General features: G+C 42.7%; 1 protein-coding gene across 3 annotated transcripts in view; it reads right to left on the bottom strand.

The window, feature by feature from the left end:
* LAMA1 (laminin subunit alpha 1) overlaps positions 1–27,125 on the bottom strand; it is a 168,223-nt gene that overhangs the window by 85,493 nt on the left and 55,605 nt on the right. For all 3 annotated transcript variants that reach the window (XM_053571812.1, XM_053571813.1, XM_053571814.1), the window contains exons 4-16: positions 25,969–26,211; positions 24,349–24,531; positions 21,096–21,185; positions 19,979–20,096; positions 18,307–18,485; positions 17,567–17,672; positions 15,108–15,268; positions 13,998–14,138; positions 12,865–13,038; positions 10,342–10,443; positions 9,193–9,404; positions 7,847–7,958; positions 4,565–4,675 (exon numbers count right to left, since the gene is read on the bottom strand). In XM_053571812.1, coding sequence (XP_053427787.1) covers positions 4,565–4,675; positions 7,847–7,958; positions 9,193–9,404; positions 10,342–10,443; positions 12,865–13,038; positions 13,998–14,138; positions 15,108–15,268; positions 17,567–17,672; positions 18,307–18,485; positions 19,979–20,096; positions 21,096–21,185; positions 24,349–24,531; positions 25,969–26,211 — 1,932 coding nt within the window. The remainder of the gene's footprint in view (positions 1–4,564; positions 4,676–7,846; positions 7,959–9,192; positions 9,405–10,341; positions 10,444–12,864; positions 13,039–13,997; positions 14,139–15,107; positions 15,269–17,566; positions 17,673–18,306; positions 18,486–19,978; positions 20,097–21,095; positions 21,186–24,348; positions 24,532–25,968; positions 26,212–27,125) is intronic.

Here is a 27,125-nt window from a genome sequence, read left to right as displayed (position 1 = left end):
AAACTCACTCAGTACAGACCCTAAGAAACCCCCCTACAGTAGGGCTAACCCTGCCACAGAGTAAAGGCTCTCCTAGACCCACCCTAACAAACAACCGAGCTGACCTGCAGTAATTTAACTGCCTGCCAAAATATACCTCCATGTTCTTTAAAGGAAAGTGACAAAAATCCAGAAACTCAGCAATGCAACAATATTTGTTGAAAAATCTTCATCATGTGATCAAAAAATCCCAGATACCCCCGGGGCTCATCTAGGCATGTTGGAATTCCATGAATACAAGAGGTAACAAGTATGTAAATAAATAAACATGAGGAGAAGGGAAGGTTCCTGCTGACAGTAGGGTCCTGCCTGCCCCAGACACGCTGTGCATGAACAAGTGCTGGAGAGGGAGGATCATCCTTTTGCAAACGTAAATACTAAGTACTGGTTAGGCCAGAATCACCAGACTGCTAAATCTAAGGGGAAATTCGAATGAAGTGTAGGATGATGCCATGGTCTTAACGTGTCTTCCTCATACGTAGTGGGAAAACTGACCAACACCTTGTCTGTGTGATCAGAATTAAAAGCATCAGTGAGGACAGAAGGACAGGGCAGGTCCCACAGGTGGTGCCTTGAGAAAGTCACATCACTGAGGCAGCATTCCAGCCTGCAGTGCACAGCCCGATTCCATCCATGAGAAAACTGCAGAGGATCCAGAATAAGGGACATTACAGTCTAAAAAATGATTATATTCTTCAAGATGCCAATTTCATGAAAGACAAAGAAAAGCAGTGGAAATAGTTCAGATTAAAGGAGTCCAAAGAGACATAACAATAACATGCGACACGCGGTCCCAGACAGGGGCCTGTACTGGAGGGGAAAATCCTATAGACGTAACGGGGACTATGGGCAAAAACGGAGAATGGATGGTAGGTTAGAAGACGGGGAGTGTCAACGGTAAGGTTTCCTAAGCTGGTAACTGAGGTATGGTTACAAAAGGAAATGCCCTCGCTCTGAGGATATACACACACAAGTATTTAGGGATAAATGGCCATAGTATACACAGCTTACGTAGTTTAGAAAAAGATACTACAATTAGATAGGAAGATAGAAAATGAGGCTATGGGGCAGCGCCTGTGGCTCAGTCAGTAAGGCGCCGGCCCCATATACCGAGGGTGGTGGGTTCAAACCCGGCCCGGCCAAACTGCAACCAAAAAATAGCCGGGCGTTGTGGCGGGCGCCTGTAGTCCCAGCTACTCGGGAGGCTGAGACAAGAGAATCGCTTAAGCCCAGGAGTTGGAGGTTGCTGTGAGCTGTGTGAGGCCACGGCACTCTACCGAGGGCCATAAAGTGAGACTCTGTCTCTACAAAAAAAAAAAAGAAAAGAAAATGAGGCTACGAAAGCAAATGGGACAAAAAGTTAGCAATAGGGGAATCTAGGTAAACGGCAGATATTTTTATTCCTACAACTTTTGGATAAATTTAAAATTACCTCCAAGTAAGATACATGTGTATTTATTTATTTATTTATTTTTTGAGACAGAGTCTTACTTTGTCACCCTGGTAGAGTGCCGTGGTATCACAGCTCACAGCAACCTCAAACTCTTGGGCGCAAGCGATCCTCTTGCCTCAGCCTCCCGAGCAGCTAGGACTATAGGCGCCCGCCTCAATACCTGGCTAGTTTTAGAGATGGGGCCTCACTCTTGCTTAGAGTCTTAGCCTCCCTCTTGCTTAGGCTAGTCTTGAACTTTTGAGCTAAAGCGATCCATCCTCCTCAGCCTCTCAGAGTGCCAGGATTACAGGCGTGAGCCATTGTGCCTGGCCGCTAACATATTGTTTTAAATGGGAAATGAAAACTACTAGACACAAGAAGCAGAAAAAAAAAAGTGATCCATAATCAGGAGAAAAATCCGCCATTAGAAACACACTCAGTAATCACAGATAACAACCAAAAGGCATTTATAAAAAGCTACCATAAACACAAAGATTTAAAAGAAAAAACACACACAGCGGAGAGAGAAATCCAAGTATAACATAAAACCAAATGGAACTTCTAGAGCTCACAGAAAAAAAAAAAAGAAAAGACAGAAAGAAATCATACCCAAAATGAAACCCTGAATGAGTGGGCATAACATCAGATTAAACACTGCAAGAGAAAAGACCGGCGAATTTGAAGACAGCCAACAGCAACGCAAACCCGAGGGGAAAAGCAACTTAGAAGAGCCCAGCATCAGCCATCACGTGCCGTTTCTACCAGATTGGAACTATGGGAAAGCAGAAAAGATATGTGGCCCCACATTTTCCTGATTTGATAACTAAAAACTCACAAATGCTAGAAGCTCCATCAGCTCTAAGGAGGATGCGCATAAAGAAACCCAACCAAGGCGTCTAATCAATGTGTTCAAAACCAGAGACAGAGATCTTAAAGGCAGACGGAGAAAAAAGACAGAACACTCAGAGTCACACAGACAAGAAACAAGGCCATCCAAAGAACAACTGAATAGCTGTGAAAGAAATCCGCAACGACGGATCTCAAAATTGAAGGCAAAGAAAAGCCTTTCTCAGATAAATAATAACAGAATTTGTCAGCAAGCAGACTTGCCCTAGGGTTGCGACCCACAGGAACTGTACTAAAGGGCCGCAGCATTAGGAAGGTTGAGAATCACTGCCCTAGACAAAGCTAAGAACAGTTCTTGAGGCTGCAGAAAGGTGGTACCGGCTGAAATCGCAGATTTACACCAGGGAACGGAGAGCTTTGGAAAGGGTAAACACCAGAAAAGATACAGAAAACTTTCCCCCTCTTAGGAAAGTAAGAGGTGTGCTTGGGGATGGAGAGAGGAGGGAGCCCGGGGCCAAGGTCAGCCAAGGTCAGCCAAGGTTACCCAGGAACTCGCCTAGTACTTTGCAACTCTTCCATCAATCTAAAATTATTTCTGAAAAATGTTTAAAACTATAAACATTGTTATGATTTATTGTACTTAAAGCTTTAAGACCAGTTGCTATTTAGCATTTTCACTTTAATACAACTATATTGTTTGTAAATTATATTAATATAATTTTTTTTGAGACAGAAGCTCTCTCTGTTGTCCTGGGTAGAGTGCTTTGCCATCATAACTCACAGCAACCTCAAACTCTTGGGCTTTGACCAATCCTTCTTTCTCAGCCTCCCAAGTAACTGGGACTACAGGTGCCTGCATCAACAACTGGCTAGTTTTTCTATTTTTAGTAGAGATAGGGTCTTGATCTTGCTCAGACTGGTCTCGAACTCCTGAGCTTAGGGGATCCAATTGCCTCTGCCTCCCAGAGTGCTAGGATTATAGGCATGAGCCACCATGCCCGGCCATATTAATATAATATTAAAAGAAGTGTGAGAAATTCAAGCTTTTAGCTTAGCTGTAACAAGCACCGCCATCACCTGCTGCCCCACCCCACACCCCCGGATGCTGGCAGGGCGCCTATGAAAGGCTGGTTCTGGGAACCCACACAGTGAAGAGAGAGACATGAACAAAGCCACCACCTCATCAAGCGGCTGGAAGCTTTGCATTGAAGAAAACCAAACCTAGAGGAACGAGTCTCCTGCAAACCCCGACTCCCTGCAATTCCTTATAGGCTTCACTTACAGAGCAAAGGACAGCAGGGAAGCTTTACAGAACAGAGAAAAATTTGGCTCTAGAGGCAATAAGCAATCCAGGATGTAATGCTGAGATCGTCTCCCTGGATCTGATAACAAACTTTCCCTAGCTCTGGGACTCAAGCAATCTCTTGTGGAAAGAGCAGGAACACTTCCCGCCTGTACGAGGGTACAGCTGATTAGCACACACGGTCACTCCAGCTCCAAGGAGTGAACCCACAGGAGCCCAATCAGAGTGTGACCTGGCTTCCAGGCAGAGGGCCCAAAAGAATTCCTGATGGAAATTAAACAAGTCTCCTGCCCTCTACCTGCCTCAAAATGTATTCTCAAGATTAACTACATACTTGTTAAGCTCTGTGTCAACACACCACCTGAAAGAGGTATTGTTTAAAAAGTTTACCTGAATAACTGAGAGGCATTGTGTAATGTACAAGTTAGTATGATTATTAGATGTTTTATTATTGTTGTTATAGTATACTATGTTAAAAATACTACTACTTTCATCGCAAAGATCCTATCCTTTGTATTTAATAAGTGGACATTTCTACCTTTACAGTGCTTTTTAATCTTTTTTTTTTTTATTTTGGCTGGGGCTAGGTTTGAACCTGCCACCTCCGGAATATGGGACCGGCACCCTACTCCTTGAGCCACAGGCGCCGCCCCATTGCTTTTTAATCTTAGCAAATGAAAATAATAATAAATAATTACTTTTCACTGTTCTAAAATGGAATGAAATTAGACATACTTATTCCACTATTACCAAAGTTACTTAAAAAAAAAAATAGGAAAGAAAACCAGGAAACATTTCATGATGAACTTAAATCTGTGAATTTCCTTTGGGTTCTATGAGGTCAGGGCTATTCTGTTGAGGTAGCATTTTTTAAAAACCACTTGTACACAGTATGTGGCTCTGGAATGGGGAGAAGAGATTCGAGGTTTCAGCAATAGACTCACAATGCAAACACCGTGGATATCACACTCAGCGGCATGGCCGTGGCATTCACAAGGTTGACAAATTCCTCCAAAGAGTATCCCATCCACGCGGTAATAGCCAGAAAGGCAGGACTGTAAATGAAAGGGCAAATCATCTTCCCTCCAACATCCTGGACAATAAACTGCTCAACTGCCCATGAGCACAGAAACGTCTTTCTTTTTTCTTAAACATCGTTATTAAGGTATCATTTGCATACTATAAAATCCACCCACTTTAAATGTACAATTCAATGATTTCTAGTAAACTTACTGAGCTGTGTAACCATCACTGTAATTCAGTTTCTCACTTCTTTTTAAAGGTAGAAACACGCACTTAAAAACTTAATGGCTATGCAATGAATCTTATGGTATAGTCTTCCTATGGTATATTATGTACTATAATGTTAAAAATAGTGGCAGTTCCATTGAAATGATCCCATCTTTGTATTTAATTGGTCGGTAATATTTTCTTCCAGTGGTATTTCACTGCAATATTCTGGGACTAGAAAGTGTGGAACATTTAGTCTTCTAAGCAATATTTCAAACAAGAGGATTTCTTTCCTTTCAACTCTCCCCCCCCCTTGCTTATGATTCATTAAAGGTTGCCAGTAAGAACAGGATGCAGTCAAAACTGCCTCCATTTAATTGAGCAAACATTTAGATGTGCTTTCTGAGGGCTAAGATGGGAAATTAAGGATGCCATGCATTGCCCGTGAGGAGCAGAGAATCACTCCATCAGCAGAAAATCATTTAACTCTCATGGCAACCCTGAGAAATAGTGTCTCTACTTTGTAGATACGGAATGTGGAGCACAGAGCAGGTAGATAGTGTGCTGGGGGTGCTGGTGGAATGATTCAAAGTCAAGTGTGCACACCCCCAAGGCCATGCCCACAGTAAGCTGCAGAGGGCTCGAGCAGACACCAAACCAGCTGTCAAGTGCAGACTTGGGAATGATTAACTTGGAAGCCAGCACACTCTCACAGTGGGGGTGGGGAGGAGAAGGGGCTTAGATTTGTCTTTTGTAAGAATTCTTTCTTCGGCTCAGAGCCATTGCACAGTGGTTAGGGCGCCAGCCACATTCGCCAAGGCTGGTGGGTTCGAATCCAGGCTGGACCAGCTAAACAACAATGATAACTGCAACCAAAAAAAAAAATAGCTGGGTGTTGTGCCGGGTGCCTGGAGTCCAAGCTACTTGGGAGGGTGAGGCAAGAGAATCACTTGAGCCCAAGAGTCTGAGGTTGCTGTGCGCTGTGATGTCATAGAACTCTACTGAGGACGACATAGTGAGACTCTGTCTCAAAAAAAAAAAAAGAATTTTTTGTTTGTTTGTTGTAGAGACAGTCTCATTTTGTTGCTCTGGGTAGAGTGCTGTGGTATCGTAGCTTGCCAATACTCGTAGGTGCAAGCAATACTCTTGTCTCAGCCTCCTGAGTAGCTGGAACTATAGGCTCCTGCTACAGCGTCAGGCTAGTTTTTCTACTGTTAGTAGACACGGGGTCTCATTCCTGTTCAGGCTGGTCTCAAACTTCTGAGCTCAAGCAATCTATATGCTTCAGCCTCCCAGAGTGCTAGGTTTACAGGCATGAGCCCAGCTTATAAGAATTCTCAAAGAGTATTTTAATTGCATAAGTAATGTATAAAGGCATTTGTTCACATCTTTATTCACATAGGCATTGTGGAAGTCCCCCCTCCATCCAGCTGTGTTTCTCATGGGTAGCAGGGTCTCAGCTGCTCCTGTCAGGGGGAGAGGGGCCACCAAGTAGGCAGGAGCCTGGAGGGCTGCATGGTACAGAATTCCTTCTACTGAGAGCTGCCTGATTCTTTAAGTCAGCTTCTGAAGAAGAGTTTGATTAAAGAATGAATTCTTCTGCATCATAAAAACTCTTGAAAACATATATTAAGTTTCTCAATTTATGTGCCCATTGGCCCCATTTTCCTACAAAGCCTGGCTGCCCTGGCATACTTGGCACCTCTGCTCATTGCCCTCTGCCTGCTTGGGGGTGCAGGCGGCTGGCTCCGGCTCCCACATCCCACCTACCGACATGGCCTTAGGGCCATAGCTTAGGACTTACAAACATCTGCTGGGCCGAAAAACAAATGTTTGAGACCTTAAAAAAAAATTCATTGGTTCCAAAATATAAAAACTAAATAAATCACAAAATATTTTAAATAGACATAGAAATATTTTCTTAAAAACATTAGTCCATTAACTACCAAGTAGATGATGGATAAAGATTTATAAAAACAAAATTACAGGTGAAATTTTCTCACTTTATAAAAATGATTGCCAGAAATCATAGCCAATGATGAATGTGCATCCTCAGCGTCGATCACACACATGTGGGAGGCGGCATTATGCAGTGGTTAACAGCTGGGACACAGTTCGAGTCTCATTATGACCACTTACAGCTGTATGTCCTTAGTCGAGTTACTAATATTTAATTTCACTGTGCCTCAATCTCCTAATCTATAGACTAGAGAGTATTGGGAGTACCAGATATGGTTGTTATCAGGATTAAAACAGGTATCATATGGAAAGAGCTTAGAATAGTGCCAAATACAGAAAAAGTTTCCAGAAGAAAAGAGCTGCTATTAATGCATTATGTCCAAATAATTTCAAAATATATTTCAAAATTTCTTTAGCCACAGAATGCTTTTGTGGGCAGTGCCAGTGGCTCAAGGAGTGGGGCGTTGGCCCTGTATACCAGAGGTGGCAGGTTCAAACCTGGCCCTGGCCAAAAACTGCAACAACAATAAATAAATAAATAAAAAGTGAAAAAAAAATAGTTAAAAAAAAAAAGAATGCTTTTGTGGATGACTGCAAGTGCATTTTTACCACCACACCTGTGAGGTAGAGCCCCCCCAGAGTGAAAAAGCGGGGGGTCATAAAAGGTCTCAAAATGGAGCTGGCTCGTCCAAAGCTATGCTGATCTTCCGCAGGTGATTTGTAAATGTTCAAATACAATGAAGGTCAATCCTCCTCAGCCAGGTAAAACATGACGTGGGTATTACAAGTCTCCTGTTGATTAAGGTCACAGGCCAGCACTAAGTCGGGGGATTTCCAGGGGCCCCAACCTGACCACCCTGGCAGAGGAATCAGATTTCTTTTAACAATAAGACTTTCAGTATCCCTACAGCCCAATAAGGTCTGAGCCAAACACTGAGTTTCTAAATTTAAGATCCAAATGTTTATGGTCACATCACCCCAGTGCCCGGTTCTCCCCTGGGGAGAGAAGGAAGAGAGGAGGGGAGGAGAAGTGTCACCTCGCAGGAGGTCCCCGTGTAGCCCTGGGGACATTCACAGTGTTCCACATCAGCCGCCACTGCCAGGTCTATAGCATTGGGGCTGGCCACGTCCAGAGAGACGGACTCCAACCTGTAACAGACAGGGGCGTGGAGTGATTTACATGCTCACAAAGGTCAGCCTACACCTCAGTGAAGATCAGCTTGAGCAAAATGGTGACGTGGTGATTTTTTTAAGTAACTAAAGATTTTTATAACAATTCGTTGTCTGGGAGCCATCATTAGACCCTAGAAATGCCTTCAGTAATCTCTGGACTAAGATGTTGTACTGCCCGCAGACTACTGTGGGAAGGATCTGATGTGGCCTATTTGGAGTTGAAATACTGAAAAAATGAATCCATTCGATTACCTTATCACTAATTCAGTAATCCCCTCTCCCCCCACCATTATCCAGCACCCATAGGGAGTGGTAGATTCTGGATAAATGTAGTTTCCAGTTGCTCATGAGTTACTCTAAAAAAAAGGCTAAACTAATTCTACACCCCATACTATGTCATACTATACCTGTATTGACCTGATACTGAAATATATGACTTAAAAGCCAATTAAGGGAAATAAAGGCAAACTTTACTTACTGTAGCACAGTTGTACTATATTATAAAACAGCTTTATAAATGCAGCCTACGATTTTAGTTAAACGGCAGTCCATACACCTTGCAACTTCACTACTGTACTTTTTTAACTTCAGATAATGCACATTAATCTCTAGAACTGTTATGCTGAACACACGGAGCCGCAGGAGTGATGCGGGAAGTGTGGATACTGAGGGCGCAGTGCACCAACTTAAACTCTGAGCTCTTGAGCGGGTGCTGGGTCGCCTGCTGGTTGCTTGAGTTCTGAATAATGGGAGTTTACCATACACAGACTATAAGCTCGTTATACAATGTTGTATTAGCTGCATCCAACTCTGATGCCTGGCAAGGCACTGCCAAGAAATTGTCCTTCTCAGAGTAATACAATGTCCATAGATGGACACCTCTGCTTACACAGAGGGTCTAAAACCTACGGCCATTCAGGTAGAGGCCACATGGCCCAGACAACTGCTAACTCCTCAGGCATTTCTAGGAAAGCCTCCTTGAAAACTTCTGACATTTTCAATGTCAAGTGCGTCACCTCTTAGATACGCCTGTCATGGACAACTATGCTTACATCGTCAATAAAATCATGTTCATAAAATGAATATTTTCTTAGGGTAGCCAGCTCCTTTAGCTGCATCCTTAAAATAACCCATAAATTTACAACGTGTAATAACAAAGCATAGATTGAAGCACCTTTGCCGTATGTTTCTCTCCCTTTCCAACACGTACCTGTAAAGAGCCATTTTTGCAGAATTGTAGTTGGCTCTGATCAAAAGATGTGTCACATTGGCAAGGACAGTCATCAGCTGGTCTTGGTCGATTTCCCTTTTGCTACTGAAATCTCTGAAGCTCTCAGGCACCAGTCTGACCATGTTAAAGTACTCTTCATAGGGTTGCAAGGACAGGCCCTCAGCCTGTGTGCTTAAACTGAGTCCATTTCCCTAACATTTAAGAACAGAAACTATATTCGTAACTCTATTTATCGATGAAGAATAAAATCGAATTTTGCATTCGACAGCATGGTTTTTCATTTGTGCTTAGCTTCTTGTGGCAAAACACATAATGGTGTGTATGAAAATCTTGGCCCAGAAACTTCAGAGCAAAGGGGTTTCATTGTATCGCTTTAGACTTTGGTAATAAATGGTCAGACTATGTACTTTGCTGGGATCTTGGAAAAGAAACAAAGCCATGCCTTTGAACCCAGCTTTTATCAGAGCACCTCATCTGACACCCTAATCGTTAACTAAATTACAGAAGTAGGAAAAGCATGTAAATAAACCTCCAGCTTTTCACAAGATTGCTGTTAACAAAGGGCATTTACCTCCTGTGCTGCTCAGGGTGGAGGAAGCGGTACAGATCTCTCCAGGTAAGAGGCCACTGAAGCCAAGAATGTCAAGTAATTTCTGCCCAAAGCTGACCCAGACCCCAGGATGTTACCACTTTGGCTGAAACTCAACTGGATCCTTTTGTGAGGAGTGAGGATTCTGGGATAGGACAGAGGTCCAGGACAACATGGGAATGCACCTATTGTCCCCACATTGCCAAGCACTCACTGCCTTATTGGTTGGTTTGGGAGGCAAAGTAGTAGAAGGGGAAAAAGGGGACTTAAAAGGGCAGCTTCAAGGTCAGAGCAGAAACCCATCTCCTTTTTTAAATGTGAAAAGATGGGCATGCCCTGGGAATAGAGAGATGGATGACAGGTGCTGTTCTGAGGGAACTCTCGGAGGGGCCCCAAAGACAGAGTCTCACACTCACCATCATACGAGGCCACTTGTAGGATGGCCACCTGGCCACCATCTCTTTGCTGGGAGAACCTTGCCCAGCTCCTCACCTCACTAAGTCCTAAGCTCTACAGCAAAGCAATGCAAAAGTAATGACCTTAATTATGACGTCCACATGGGACAGGAGGTCGCCGTCCACTGTCTCCACTGGAAGATCGTAAGACACTGTGTATTTCAGGAATCCACCAAATGATGTCAGCTGAAACATTGAAGTGAGAATGAGCACCAATGAGAAAAACAGTCACAGTCCCTAAGGAGGAGGAAGCAGCCCTTAGGATCCATCTGAAAACAGCAAGGATCCCCCAGTGCTCATAAGAGCTGAGAAGATTCCCGTGAAAGGCAGTGAAGGGAAAGCACATTGTGTAAATACTTTGTTTAGTCAATATTACTAAAATGCAGGACACTATTTAAATGCACAGAAAAAAATGTACTCCCCTCAGAGACCTCAAGGTCAATTACTATAGACTTTTGTTCATCTTACACTAGGCATTTATTTCACTTAAATAATTCACCGGTGGGCAGTTTGACCCCTGACTGCAGTCTCCACGTTATGACTTCACAGTCCTTTTTGCAGAACAATAAGGCACAAGTTTGATCTGCTAGTTAAAGAAAAGACCAAAGGTATTTCTTGCTGATCACATATCCTTTAATGTAAAATAGAGATGTTCTCTCTGATGGACAGTCACAACAATGTAATGGTCAGAAGCCAGTTTTGCTCCATAAAGTTGGAGAGGCAATCTCACTCAGAAAAAAGAACCATTAAACTTTGCTGATAAGATCATATTATAAATAGAATGCATGTTCTGGGCTTATAATTTGATGGAAAAAAATCATTTCAAAAATAAGCCCTCCTTGAAAATATAGAAAATAAGGCAAAGCACAATGACTCACGCCTGTAATACCACTATTCCGGGAGGCTGAGGCAGGAAAATCACCTGGGCTGCTGGGTTGGAGACCAACCTGAGCTGAGAGACCGTCTCTACTAAAAATAGAAAAATTAGCTGGGCAATGTGGGGGGCGCTGTAGTCCTAGCTACTCCAGGGGCTGAGGCAGGGGATTACGTGAGCTCAGGGGCTTTGAGACTAGCCTGAGAAAGAGCAGAGACCCATCTCTACTAAAAATAGAAAAATTAGCCGGCCATTGTGGGGGGTACCTGTAGTTCCAGCTACTCGGGAGGCTGAGGCAGGAGGATCACCTGAGCCCAGGAATTTGAGGTTTCTGTGAGCCAGGATGACCTCACAGCGCTCTAGCCCAGGTAACAGAGTGAGACTGTGCTCAAAAACAAACAACAAAATAAAAACCAAGCTATAAAATTAAAATATAACCATCAAATTAAGAACTTACCAAGCTACAAGGCTACATTATTATGAGAACTTACCATTATTTTAAAACAAAACCCAGTAAGGGGAGTGGAGAGCTGTATTGCGATAGATTCCCCCAAATGTATCTTTTGCATAACTGGGGAGGGGGATGGAAACACATCACTGAAGGGAAGATTCAATCTTATAAACAATTTCCATGTTGCAGAATTACCACTGTGTTTGTTGTTGTTTTTTTGAGACAGAATCTTGCTCTGTCACCTGGGTAGAGGCCTCAGCTTAGCTCTCAGCAACCTCAAACTCCTAGGCTCAAGTGGTCCTCCTGCCTCATCCTGCTGAGTAGTGGGGATACAGGTACATGCCACTGTGTCTACCTAACTTCTTTTTCTATTTTTTTTTTTTTTTTTTTTTTTGGAGACAGAGCCTCAAGCTGTCACCCTGAGTGCAGTGGCATCACAGCTCACAGCAACCTCCAACTCCTGGGCTCAAGCGATTCTCCTGCCTCCGCCTCCCAAGTAGCTGGGACTACAGGCACCCGCCAAAACGCCCGGCTATTTTTTGGTTGCAGCCGTCATTGTTGTTTGGTGGCCCAGGCTGGATTCAAACAGGCCAGCTCAGGTCTATGTGGCTGGCGCCTTAGCCACTTGAGCCACAGGCGCCAAACCTTCTTTTTCTATTTTTAGTACGGACGGGGGTCTTACTTTTGCTCAGGCTGGTCTTGAACTCCTGACCTCAAGCAATCCTCCCACCTCAGCCTCCCAGAGTGCTAGGATTACAGGCGTGGGCCATTGTACTTGGCCTCATTTTGACATATTTTTCAAATTAAAACAATGTGAACTTCATAAGCTAAAGAGTCTGCTATAATCCTGAAAGTGAGAGGCAGCACCTCAGTCCCACTGCTGGAAACGTCCCTGAGTAAGTTTTCCAGATACTCCTTCCATGTCTACTAAGCCACGGTGGACTGAACACAGCAGTCTCGTGATTAACATTTCGTGAAGGCCCAAGTGATCCAGGTGCCCAGAGGAGGAAAAAGCAAAGTCTGTCCAGGGAAGAGGATAAGACTTCCCCAAACAGACCTCATAGGAGCTGGGCCAAGGATTACAGTTCATGTTTGAATGATGTGATTAAAACCCACAAAGGGACCAAAAAGCTCCCACAGAACAGATGTAAAGGTAGTGACAGGGTTGGTCAAACCCTTAGTGACCAATGAGACCACTTAAAATGCTGGCAGCATTTTAAGGCCTTTCTCCGTGCCCTCTGAGACCCTTGTCAGAGACGTACTGCCTCTGCGGCCCACGCACCTTGTTCCCGAGGTAGGCCCTGGGGGCTGACCAGTAGTACTGGGCACTCAGCCTCTGTGCGACTGCACTGTTGTTGATGCTGATCCAGTGACGCCCGCCCAGTGCATCCTGCTGAGATGGGATCTTCCTGGGACTGATCAAGTCAGTGACTAGCCACCCTGACATATTGTTCACCTTAAAAAAAAATACAATCCAAGAATTTTAGAACATGAAATGGAAGTCAGCTCAGATTTTACCAGACCCTGCATGCTCTTCTGGGGCAGGCGCTCACACAGCATGGCTGCTGACCCTCTCAACCCATGACCCTTCCACCTGTTGAAGGACCAGGAAAACCTGAGAACCAGTCTCTCATACCCCAAATGCGGACCAGTGACAAGCAAGTAAGTGGAGAAAACCATGAAGACCATACGTTATATTTTAGATTTTAAAAAAGCAAAGAACTTAATGAATGCATTGAGTAAAATGTCTCTTGCTAACTCACTCCCCGTTCTTTGTTGCCCCCTGATTTTTACCCAAATGCATAAAGATAATAATCTCCAGGTCCTGTCCTCCCGACCTGTCATCTACATAGACAGGACAGTGCTCCCTCTGGTGTGGGGGTCACAGCCGTCTCTAATGGGTCAGCCTTGGGCCTCGCAGCACCTCCCTCACTCTCTCCAGCCATCGCACTGTTTCTGCCCCTAGACATTGTTTGGCACCCACCCCCACCCAATCCCATTCCCCCTGAGAAATCCATGTTCCAAAATCAACTTGCCTGGGCTCATAAGCCTTGGGCCACTTGCCGCTGTTCCCACCCTTACCCCAGGAGAGTCTGCTACAGTCTCCCAACCTATGCCCCGGATGCTCCCTCAGGGGGGCTGGTGAGCTAAGAGCAGACCGCCCCCCATCCCATGCATTTCCGCACAGAAGGAACTGGAGTGCTATCATCCCATAGGGGAACGGAGGAGGGAAGAAACTCGTGGCCTGTAAGGCACTCAGGGGCACTTCTAGCAGTGGGCTTTCCTGGACCCATGTCCATGTCATTCAAGCGATGGCAAAGGTATCACACAGAGGTCATTTTCATTGCTTCCTAACACAGCCCTTCAAAGTTGTGGGCTAAACGATCTGCTCTTTAAAACTCAGCTGCCTCCCACCTGACTGACGGGCCAGGAGAGGCTGTCACAGACGTCAGAAACCCCAAAGCAGAAGCACTCAGAGCATCCCTGGGGGTTTCTCTCCTTGAGGTTGTAGAATCCGGGCTTGCAGTGACCACAGTCCTTCCCCTCCACATGCTCCTGTAAGTCAGGGTAAAAGGTTAGCTTTGGAAACCAATGTGTCTAGATAGAAAAAGATGATGTAACAAGACAGGTGCTCAGTGATCCACAACAGAAACAGGTGAATAACTAAAGGTCCAAAGTCATGTTTCCCAAATAAATATTTGTTTTTGTAGTATTTGGCTGGGGCTGGGTTTGAACCCGCTACCTCCAGTATATGGGGCCAGCGCCCTACTCTTTTCAGCCATAGGTGCTGCCCCTAAGTAGATATTTTGAAATAAATATTTGATTTCTGTATTCAAGGATAAGGCTAGAGATCTTAGAGCTTGGTAATCTTGCATTTTTGCTGATATTTCAAGCACTTTCAAATCTGAAGAGGGCTATCAATTGTTTGTTCTATTCGTAAATAGTTAAGATTATTTTTGGTCATATATATCATGTGACTCAGATTTTGTCATGTGGGAATAAGTACATAAGGAACAAAGGAAAATCCTATGAATTACTGGGGATCTTGGTTATTAATATCATATGGCCAAATCAAACTTCTCATTGGTACCATATTAATTTACTTCTTATGACTATTCAATTCCTTTTAAAGAGAAATCCTAATTAATATATCTAAATATTTAATTAGTATTCTCAGAAATTTAGTATCTACCTGATTCTCCTCCAAATACAAAGCTGGAAGAGACTGTCATAGAGGAATTAATCCAAGGCTTAAGAAACGGTGTGCAGTGCTTAGTTTCATCTAAGAAGACACAGGAATGCCCCTAAGGTATACGGGAATTGCTAAGTCCTATGACAGACATACAAGGTGGTCAACTTGCCGTGACGTGTTATGCTTCCCAAGAGGCAAGGCAAGAGGGGGTTCTCTTAAACTTTCTACTGTTTTGCTCAAGAACTGATTGTTGGAGCCAATGGAACATGTTCCTTTTTCAGAGAACCTCAAAGGAAAACTCAGGGGTGTCGCTGACCTCCACGTTCGCTTACCTTACAAACACAGGGCTCGGTGCATGGATGGTCGTTCATGCTGCCAGCTGTACTGCAGTCACAGCGGACGCAGCTTGGGTAATTCTTATAGCCAAGTTGGCAACGATCACATTTTTCTCCTGCATAACCTTCCTTACAAGGACACTGACCTGGCCACTTCCCTGGAGAGAGAACAATGGCAGTGACCCAACACGGAGGTAAAAGGTTTAAAGCAGGGTCAGCAAACGTTTTCTGAAAAGGGCCAGAGAGGGCATTTTTTAGGCTTTTTTGGCCATAGAGTCTCTGTTGCAACTACTCAACTCAGTTATTATTGCTCAAACACAGCCTTGGGGAAGACACACGCAAACGGCCATCACTCTGTTCCACTAAAGCCCTATTCACAAGATTAGGCAGTAAAAGCCAGGTTTCTTCCTTGGGCCACAGTTTGCCAACTCCTACTTTAAAGAAAAACAACAGACAAAACCCACAGAGGGAGGTGGGGATATAAAACAGTACAGTGACTTTGGAAAACCATTTGGTAATCCTTCCGAATGTTAAGCATGGACTCACCATGTGATCCAGCAATTGTTCCTCAGTAAATACCCAGTAAAAATGAAAACACAAGAAAAACTTGCACATGAATGTTCCTAGCAGCATTACTCACAAGACACAAAGCAGGAAAAACCCACATGTTCATCAGCTGATATTAAAGGTGGGATGTCCATATTATGAACTACTATTCAGCAATAAAAAAGAAATACTGCACCTGCTATAATTGGGATGAAAATGTCATACTAAAAGAAAGAAGCCAGTCACAAAAACCAACATATCATACAGTTTCATTTACATGAAATGTCTTGAACAGGTAAATCTATATAGAGAAAATTAAGTATGTGGTTGCCAAGGGCTGGTGGGGAGGGGGTTGGAAGGAAATGAGGAGTGACAGCTAATTGGCAAAGGGTTTCCTGATGGGGTCATGAAAATATTCTGTTACTAGATTGTGGTGATGACTGTACCCATAAATATATCCCAAAACACTGATTTGTATACTTTAAATAGAAGTGTGGTAGTAAATTATAAAAAAGTTTTTTTGTTTTTTTTTTGCAGAGACAGAGTCTTTCTTAATCGCCCTCGGTAGAGTGCCGTGGCATCACACAGCTCACACAACCTCCAACTCCTGGGCTTAGGGGATTCTCTTGCCTCAGCCTCCCGAGTAGCTGGGACTACAGGCGCTCGCCACAATGCCCAGCTATTTTTTTATTGCAGTTTGGCTGGGTCTGGCTTTGAACCCACTACCCTCGGTATATGGGGGCCGGCGCCCTACCCACTAAGCCACAGGCGCCCCCCTAAAAAAGTTTTTTAAGACAGCACAGAAGCAAAGGGCAGAGGGCAGTCAGTGCCACCTTACTGTGTGACTTTTTAATGCCAGTGGAATCTAGCTGTGTGACCTTGGCCACGTTTCTTGACTGCTCTGAGCTGCAGCTTCCTTGCCTGTAAAGTGGGTTAAACCATTTTTATCTGCTAGTGTTGAAAACTTTAAGTGATATATATATATATATATATATATATATTTTTTTTTTTTTTTTTGGTTTTTGGCCGGGGCTAGGTTTGAACCCGCCACCTCTGGCATATGGGGCCAGCGCCCTACTCCTTGAGCCACAGGCACCACCCAAGTGATATATTTTTTAAATCAACCTAGTGCCTAACCTAAATGCCACCACCGCCACTGCCTTCATCATCATCATCATCACCCTCCCGTCCCCAGTCTCATGTAGGAATTGATTCAGTTGTGTAATCTGCCCTGCACACTCCTGATGGGATCCACAGGGGCACACCCTCCCCTGATGGTCAATATCCATTTTAAGTGGCAGGTGGCTGAGAATTTGCTGGGGTCACAGAAGTCTTTGAAGGGATGTAACCTAGTCAGAAATCTCTTGTTTTGCAAGTCCATTTGGCAGTTTGGGGGAAGGGGAAGAACACTGACATTTACAAGTTAAGGAAAGGACTTGCTTGCTTTGTGAGATGATGTATGCAAAAGCCTCTGAGCGTCTGCCAGGAGCTACATAGAGTGAATGCTGTTTACCGTGGTCCAGGTCTGGCTTTAAACCGAACCTTGTTTCTTCTTTCATCAAATGCTCAATTATCTGCTCAAATGTCATTTCACCAGCCCAACTTTGTCCACTTCTTACCCCATCTCCCTCCAATTCAAATTCTAATTCTGCTTTATGCCCACAGCACTATCCATACAGGGTATGTTGCCCACGCACCTGCCTGTGAGCAGGGACCTCGGCCATGCGGGTCCAGTCTATATTCCCAGGTCCTAATAGTGACTTGATACATTTTGGTGAACAGAAGAAGCCCACAAAGAATCATGCGTATCACCAAACTGATACATAACAGTCATAGTTCTACTAGGTACAAATCTTCCACGCACACACACAAAAATCAATTACAAGCACAAAAATGAATCACGTACTTACCATTGTGTAAGTCGGCATGGGGGTCATCTTTAACACAGACAGAACTGAGGGACCCCACGGGGTCGCAGTCACAGGGACGGCAAGGCTCATCCTCGTAAGGAGAAACCTGAAAGGCAAAGTTTGTCCGGGATTACCTGACTGGAAATCACAGCAGTACTAACCATAATGCCAATGACAAGGCATCAGCTTTTTATTAAAGATGCAATTTTTATCATGATTTTGTGTGCTGAGGGAGCACACATCACAGGAAGATAACATGATTGCAAGCTAGGAAGCCACAAACCTTGGTTTGATGGCGACAACAGTATCATTAGAAAAGTGTCATCCTTTCCCACTACCACTGCAACCCTCACTCTGCCACCTCTCAGAGGCACCCAGACCCTGAAACAACCACCTGCAAGCCAATTAAAGATGGACTGATCGCCCCCTACGATAGGCAAGAAGATAGAGCTGCTGTAGTGATTGGCTGAATTTTCACATCTACAGTTAGTATTATTACATAAGACTACAAAGCTAATGGGGACTCAAGTTCAAGTTCAATAACAATAAGTGAACATCCTACTTTGAGCAAGAAGACAGAACACACAGAGCAGGAAATAGAAGGGTGAAGACCACGACTGTAACAAGGACAGAAGTCAAGCAAAGGGAAAGAAGCTCCAATACAGAGGTGGAGACTTGGGAAAGTCTCCTTTCCATCCTGAGAAGGCAGCCGAGCTCGGCGACGGTGAAGGAACACTTACTTTGTGTGGTCTGTAATACCCGTCCAGGCAGGTTTCACAGTTGATTCCCATGGTGTTCTGCAGGCAATTTATGCAAACTCCTCCCCCGATGTACTGGCCGGCAGTATTCAAACTCCTCTTCTGAATTGCGACACTTTCATCATAGTAACAGTCTTTGGCTTTATTGTGACAATTACATTCTAGGAGAATGTTTCGACATCTCACTTAATTTACACAGTGTGTCCTGTGTAAAGAAAATCTTTTTTTTTTTTTAATTTTTTTTTGTAGAGACAGAGTTTCACTTTATGGCCCTCGGTAGAGTGCCGTGGCGTCACACAGCTCACAGCAACCTCCAACTCCTGGGCTTAGGCGATTCTCCTGCCTCAGCCTCCCGAGTAGCTGGGACTACAGGCGCCCACCACAACGCCCGGCTATTTTTTTGTTGCAGTTTGGCCGGGGCTGGGTTTGAACCCGCCACCCTCGGTATATGGGGCCGGTGCCCTGCTCACTGAGCCATAGGCGCCGCCTCCCTAAGTGATTTTCTATGACTATAAATTAAATTAAAATTCTAGAATAAGTAATATTTTAATAGGATATAGGTAATATTATGAAGGACATTTGGGAATAGCTATTAAAATAATAAACGCACATACTCTTTTGACATAGCAAACCATCTTCTGGGATTTTATTTCACACAAAAACGCGGACACTTGAGGATGACATGAACAATCGCTGCACCATTGTTTATGCTGAAAACCAGCTGACAACAACCATAATATCCATGGATAGGTAGCTGTTTGAATAAATTATGTTACGTCTAAATATAGAATTATGTACAAATGTTTTGTTTTGTTGAGACAGAGTCTCACTCTGTTGCCCATCCTAGAGCACCAGGGCCTCAACCTAGCTCACAGCAAGTTCAAACTCCTGGGCTGCAACAATCCTCCTGCCTCAGCCTCCTGAGCAGCTGGGAGTACAGGCACCTACCATAATACCTGGCTAAATTTTCTGTTTTTAGTAGAGACAAGGTCTTGCTTTGCTCAGGCTTGTCACAAACTCCTGACTGCCAGGGATCGTCCAGCCTTAGCCTCCCAGAGTGCTGGATTACAGGCATGAGCCAGCATGCCCACCATACTGTTTTGAAAAACAGCCTTTTGTACTGTTAATATGGAAAGAATTTCAAGATCCATTGTTAAATATAAAAAAGCAATGTGTGCAATGATGTGCATAGGACATCATCTTCTAGGTAAGAACTTTCTTCAGAGTACGAATAGGTTAATGTTCGTATGCCTTTTTGCATAACAATTTTAGGAATAATATACTAGAAAATGATAAAAAGGATAGAAATGAAGTGGAAGTAACACTTTTTACTAAATATTTTTCTGTATTATTAGATGTTAAGATCTTGTGACTGACTACCTTACCTATTTATACATTAAATCCAAATTAATAAAGAATAAGTGAATATAAGGGAAAGGAGACTTTGAATAAAATAGCAAATCCATAAAGATACATTTAGGCCATCATAGCACCTTGAACTCTATTAAGGTAACCTGCAGCTTCGAAAACTATTTAATTTCTGAGAAAACAAGATATCTGTTAACAATAAAAGTTGTTAAGACCCCAAAACATACACCTATGTGTGTATCAGGAGGAAGAAAGACCACATTCTTCACACTGTGAGCGTACCGACCTTCACACCTGTTTCCAGATGAAACGGTCCCCGGCCTCCAGGGCTGCTGGTGGTGTCCAGGACAACATCGGTTACAACTCTCCCCACAAGTGTTATGTTCACATTGACACTGTAGCTTCTGAACAGGAAGGAATACAAATTTGATTGGAAAACTCAACTTGCTTACTTTTCTTTCTTTTTGCAGTTTTTTGCTGGGGCTGGGTTTGAACTCACCACCTCTGGCATATGGGGCCCATGCCTTACTCCTTTGAGCCACAGGAGCGCCCTGCTTACTTTCCTTAATTTTATTTATAAAAGAATCTATCAGTCAAATATGTGGTAAGACTTCACAGTAGAGGTTGTACGACCATAGCAAAGCAAACGGGCATTTAATTTTTACAGAAAAATATAAACTTGTAACCCAGTTACAAACAGAAGGAGGGATAAAGCAAAATTAGAACATGATTTAACTAACAAAAACTTTCAAAAAATATATACATGGACTTTAAAGGTTGGGAAGCTCCTACTAATAATTCTCTTGATATTCACCTATATCTCATCCAGTGTCAATGGTTGAATAGTCTTATTCACAAAGTACAGAATTACAAAGACGGGGAGAAAATAAGAAGTAATTTCATATTAGTATTTTAAAAGGAGAAGATGTCAAAGTATTAAGTCACTATTATTGCTAAAACAAATTAACTTTATTTTATCTCAATTTAGTACCAAAAAAAATGGAAAAGGGGAAAATAAAGAGGAAAACCCTCTTTAAAAAATATGAACATAATTTATAACTGCACATGCTTGTTGCCTGACTGTTTTTTAGACAGATGAAGTTCAGAACTCATAAGGCCACTGAATTATACACTTAAAAATAGTAAATTTTATGTTTGGATATTTTGCTACAAAAAAAGTCATAGTTAAAGGACTCAATTACCAATTACCAAAGCAAAATGAAAAAAAAAAATGCAAAATGAGAATTGTTAAAAAAAAATGAAACCAGTTAAATCATCTGATATGTTTTCACATATGCAGAATGATTTTATACCTTTCAACCTTGAATAAAAATGTAATGCAAATATTAGAGCTGCGGCCTCTATTATGAAGTTTTAGTGAAATGCAGACTACTAGAACTCACCTTTGCTGCTTCATCCCACGGGCAGCTACTTGCATGGCCATAGCAAATACACATCCCCCCAACAGAAATGTCTTTTATTGAATAGTAATACTAAGGGAAAAGAAAGTTAGAAACAAAAATGAAAACCTCTATTTCAATAACAAGAAAATATTGGCACATCAACAATTATCTCAGGCTGTTTAAGAGTTGTTATTTATAATCTGAAATACAATTCTACATACATGTAAAAGCTATATTTCATGCCCCCGGGATCTTTGTGCTCAATTAAAATAAATAGTTCTCAATAAGCTCATCAGCAGAACTCAAAAAGTCTAAAAGATTTTCCCAATTTGGCTGCATCTTAAACCAAGGCAGTAATATTCAAAAGTAATATTCAAAAGTGCTATTGAAAACTCTAAAAAATACCGGGAAATTGAATATAGCACTATATAAAAAGGATAATACATCAAGAAGAATAAGATTTACCCAGAATGCAGTTAGTCTAACATACAAAAATCAATAAATGTACATCATCACATCAACAGAAGAAAATGCTTTCCTCTTAAAATGCGCTCTTACCATTTCTTTTCTTTTATTATTTCAGATTAATATGAGGGTACAAATGTTTAGGTTACGTTGTTACCACTTTCAAGGTGAAGTTCAAGTTGTGGTTGAGCCCTTCCCCCCAGGGGGGCGTGCTGAACACCTTCAGAGTGTGCACGTTAGGTGAGATCCCACCAATCCCCCTCCCTTCTCCCTCCTTCCCTTCCCATCTTTAGACTATACTTGTGTTTTTTCTTTCACATGTAGTTGGGCATGTAGTTGTTTATATATTGGTTTCATATTAGTATTGAGTACATTGGATATTTGCTTTTCCATTCTTGAGATAGTTTACTAAGAAGAATGTGTTTCGACTCCATCCAGGTAAACACAAAAGATATGAAATCTCTCTATCTTTCTCATGGCTGAATAGTACTCCAGGGTATACATATACCACAGTTTGTTAAACCATTCATGGGTTGATGGGCACTTGAGTTGCTTCCATATCTTGCAACTGTGAACTGAACTGCAATAAACATTCTAGTGAAAAACGTCCTTGTGGTAAAATGATTTTTGTTCTTCTGGGTAGATATATAGTTCTCACTACTTCTTTATGTATTTGCATGCTGGTGTTGATAGATTTCTTTTTAGATTTTGCTTTCCATTGTTCAATGCTAGAATATAATCCATTTTTGTGTATTGATTTTGTGTATTGCAACATTGATAAATTCTATTTCTGGTAGTTTTGTAGATTTTCTGTGCTCACAATCATGTCATCTATAAATGATAGTTTAGTCTTATATGACCATCTGTATGCCTCTGATGTCCTTTTTCTTGCATTAGTGAATAAGACTTTTACAAATAAACAATAAAACACCACCCAAGGGAATGATCAAGCCCTAAGTAAGTGGAGAGTTACAACACAGTCACGAATGGGATAACTCAATATTGCTAAAATATCTTCTAAAATCCTTCCCAAGTTTATCTATAGAATCAGTGGAATCCCCTTGAAAATATTAATAGGCTTTTTCTTCTTTTTTGTAGAAATTAACAAAGTGATTCTAAAATTCTTGAGAAAATATAAGAAACCTAGAATAGCCAAAACAATCTTGAAAAAGATTTAATATTCACGATTATAGTAACTGACCTCAAGACTTAATAGAAAGCTACAGTAACGCAGACAGTTTGTTATTAGCATAAAGATAGAGAAATGACCAGTAGTAGAGTAGAGAGTCTGGAAATAATGCCCAAAATAATAAGGTTGAAGCGTTGTCAGTAAGAACACCAAAACAAATTAATAAAGGAAAGTAAAGATTTTTAACAAATGGTGCTAGAACAACTGTATACTCACATGAGAAAAAAAAGAGCCCTTACTCATTTTTTTTTTCTTTTTTTGAGACACAGCCTCAAGCTGTTGCCCTGGGTAGAGTGCCGTGGCATCACAGCTCACAGCAACCTCCAACTCCTGGGCTCAAGAGAGTCTCTTGCCTCAGCCTCCCAAGTAGTTGGGACTACAGGTGCCTGCCACAACGCCCGGCTATTTTTTGGTTGTAGTTGTCATTGTTTGGTGGGCTTGGGCTGGATTCAAACCTGCCAGCTCTGGTGTCTGGCACCTTAGCCACTTGAGCTACAGGCACCGAGCCAAGAGCCCTTACTCTTAACTTACACCAAATACAAAAATTAATTTGGTATAAATGAAAATGTAAAAGCTGAAACAATAACGCTACTAGAAGAAAGCAAATGAGAGCATCTTTGTAAATCTGAAATAAGCAAAATATTTTGGGGGGAATATACAGAAAAATTGATAAACCAGACTTCAAAAAATTAAACCTTTGCTAACAATAGTGCCATGGCACTCTACCCAGGGGGAAAAGGGTGAGACTCTATCTCAAAACCAAAAAACCTCTACTCATAAAAAGTCATAGTTTGGAAAGCAAATATACAAACTCCAGGCACACACATATGTGTATAGACACACACGTCTGAAAAATTTGTACACAAAATATATAAAGATCTTGTATAAGTCAATAACAAGAAGAGAGCCCAATTTAAAAATGCCCAAAAAACTGCATCAGATACTGTGTACTAATAAGCATGTGCTCAACATTCATCATCAGAGAGACACATATTAACATCACAAGGCACCAAGACGCATCCTTTACAAGGGCTGACGTTGAAACAACCACAAGTCTGAATATCCGAGAGCAGGCGGCACAGCCAGAACGCTCACGCACTGCTGCTCGACTGGAAAGGGATACGACGACTCTTGATAAAAGTCTAGCCGTTACTTTGAAAGTTAAACATACCTGGTAAGCTAGTAATTCCACTCCTGGGTTATTGAAGGAGTATAAAAATATTTGTTCACACACCCCTCAAATACTTATACTTGAAATCTGTATGTTTTCCTGAATGTAAATTATATCTCAAACTTTAACATTTGAGACAAAAGCAAACCTCACTGGCCACAGATCAGAAGGACGCAGACTAGAAGGGTTCGTACAAAGACACCGATTGTGTGACAAAGGCACTTTGGGGACGGCCAGGACGTGATGGCAGAAAAGGCAGCATTTGTAACAAATGATATCTAACAATCTCCAAGAAAATAAGAATCTAAGAGATGAGAAGAAAAAAAGGCCAACCTGGGTGGGGCAGGGGCAGAGCAGAAAAGGAGAGAAGAAAGTGTTTCTCTTAACCGAAAACACTCACAATGGCAGCAGGGCTGCCCCGTACTCACTCGTCTGGTGACAATGGGGTCCACGTCCTTAGGCTCCCGGTGGCTAATCAGGGTCATGAGGTCTGCGTTGAGCGTTCTAATGCGCTGTAAGCGCAGGCGGATATACCGTGCAGACGTGAATTCCAGCAACCTGGGGGAAAGGTCGTCAGCGCTCGGCCTGCCATTGATCAGGGATGTGTGAATCTGAGGAAAAGACATGGAAATAAACACATGTCAACTTCAAGCATGCCAAACTATAGCCTATTTGTCTAACAGCAGGACATAATCTTTACGAAGATACTATCCATCTACTAAAAATCAAAGCAAAGCAACTAGTTTCTTGTAAAAATCTGTTTAACATTTGTTGACAACTCATGAAGTACCATGATCTCAAAATATTTTCATAGTTTATTGGAGTTATCCATGTCAGGGTCTCAGAGAATGTTGGAACTCTTTCAACCCCGTCTCCCAGGGTGGTGAGGATATTTTAACATCTATCATCAGGCTAATGACTTCTCTAAAGCAAGTTCTAAATGGTAAGAATAGGCTGGGGAGAAGAGGAAAAGGTGCCAGAGTCTTAATGATACCTGTTCTCTAGGGCGGCGCCTGTGGCTCAGTGAGTAGGGCGCCAGCCCCACATGCCGAGGGTGGAGGGTTCAAACCCCGGCACCGGTCAAACTGCAACAAAAAATAGCCAGGTACTGTGGCGGGCGCCTGTTGTCCCAGCTATTCGGGAGGCTGAGGCAAGAGAATCGCCTAAGCCCAAGAGCTGGAGGTTGCGGTGAGCCATATGACGCCACAGCACTCTACTGAGGGCGACAAAGTGAGCCTCTTGTCTCTTAAAAAAAAAAAATTATACCTGTTCTCTTATTCTCTGCTCTGGAAACAGGGCAGGGCTTGCTGCAAACCCTGCTGTGCAGAGCACGCGAGTTTCTGTGGGTTTATCATTTGTCTCATCAAGCCAGGTGCTACTAAAGAATGGATTCGTTTTTATTACACTCTGACCTCAGTGCAGTGGGTACAATCTGGGCGCATCTAGCACTCAGCTATGCCACTTCCAGAGCAGCGTCCCAGGGAGAAGAACTTCACAGAGAAAACTGGCAACTACACCTCTCAGAGGCATTAGTTCCCTCTTCATTATTTCAAGAAAAGTTTTTGCCCTGGTGCTATGGGAAAGAGGCTCTGAAGCAGGAAGTGATGGAGTCATTAAATCACAGCAGGGCAAAGACATCAACACGGGGACTATACTGGTTATGAAGTTAATCACAACAGACACACTCAAGGCTACTTTAAATAGAGCCAGATAGTTACATTAAAGATCTTTGACGTTTGGATCAAGAGGGCTCAATTTTGAGTGTTTAATTTTGATTATTTATTGAGGCAGTCTCAGCTGAGACAGTTATAGTCCCAACCACAACACCCGGCTAGTTTTCCTGTTTTTAGTGGTGACAGGGTCTTGGCTTTTGCTCAGGTTGGTCTCCAATTCCTCAGCTCAGGAGATCCACCTGCCTCGGCCTCCTAGAGTGCTAGGATCACAGGCGTGAGCCCCCGCACCCGGCCTTTATGTTGGCTTTACAACTGGTATCAGAACATCTGAGCAGCGCCCTGACGCACAGCCGGGGCTCACAGCAGGCACAGTACCTCTCCATGCTCAAGCGGCACCAGCCTAGAATAATATGAGGTGCAGATCACTTCGTCATCGGCCCTGTAAGTGGGCGGCCCCCGTCTTGGGGTTATATTGTAGCGAGTTAAACACTCTGTGTCACTGATGGCGTAGTACTGCCAGGGGCTGAATGTGACGCCATCCACAGAACGTTCCAAAATCCAGTTCCCAGGTCGAGGGGCATTGGCTGCTTTAATGATGACATATGCCACTTGAAAGACCTGCAAAAAGACAATGGAAAATCTTAGTCCAGAATCAGTACGTGCCAGACATAGAAAGACAAATACTGCCTGATCTCTTCTAAGTGTGGAATCTATAAAGCAGTCGGACTCACAGAATCAGAGAGCAGAATGCTGGCTCCCCGGCCTGGGTCTGCAGGAAATACACAGATGTTGGGCAAAGCCTGCACTTTCAGTTATGCAAGATGTATAAGTTCTGGAGATCTAACGCATAACACGGTGACCACGGGTAACAATACTTCACTGTATGCTGGAAATTTATTGAGGGTAGATCTCAAGTGTTTTCACCCTACACACACGAAAAAGGTAACTCTGTCAAGTGATGAATGTGCTAATTCTTTTGATTGTGGTGACAGTGACCACATACATCAAACCAAGTTATACACCTTAAACATACACAATTTAAAAACTTAAACGTAGAATCAGTAGCACAGCTCCAAAACCAAAATTCACTTGAGGGGAGTACAAGGCAATGAGCAGCTTTGCCTGACGTCTCGTGAGGCTTCTGAGTATAACTGCTTCTACACATTAATCACAACTATGTCCTGTGAGTGCCCTCAAAATAGACTTGAAAATTACTCACACATTGGTTACTATTGCTGTTATTATTTTCAATGTTACAGTTAACATAAGAGCTTGTTCCCAATGTCTTTCTTTACCTGGAGCTTGTATGGTAATAGTATTATGTTACATTCATCGTGGAGTTAGATGTGTTTCTCATAGTGATTTGGAGATAATATCATCTGAACATGAGAACAAAGTCAGCCCACTTCATGTCTATTTGAAAGGCTAAAACCCCAATACTGACAAGTCGTAATGCCATTCTGAAAGACGCTTGGGCAGTTTCTTACAAAATCAAATGTGCTCCCTAAAGGATCCAGCAATGTGCTCCTTGG

This window comes from Nycticebus coucang, chromosome 19 (assembly GCF_027406575.1).
Source record: "Nycticebus coucang isolate mNycCou1 chromosome 19, mNycCou1.pri, whole genome shotgun sequence".
Classification (NCBI taxonomy): Eukaryota; Metazoa; Chordata; class Mammalia; order Primates; family Lorisidae; genus Nycticebus; species Nycticebus coucang.
This window is presented reverse-complemented; position numbering and strand designations above follow the sequence as displayed.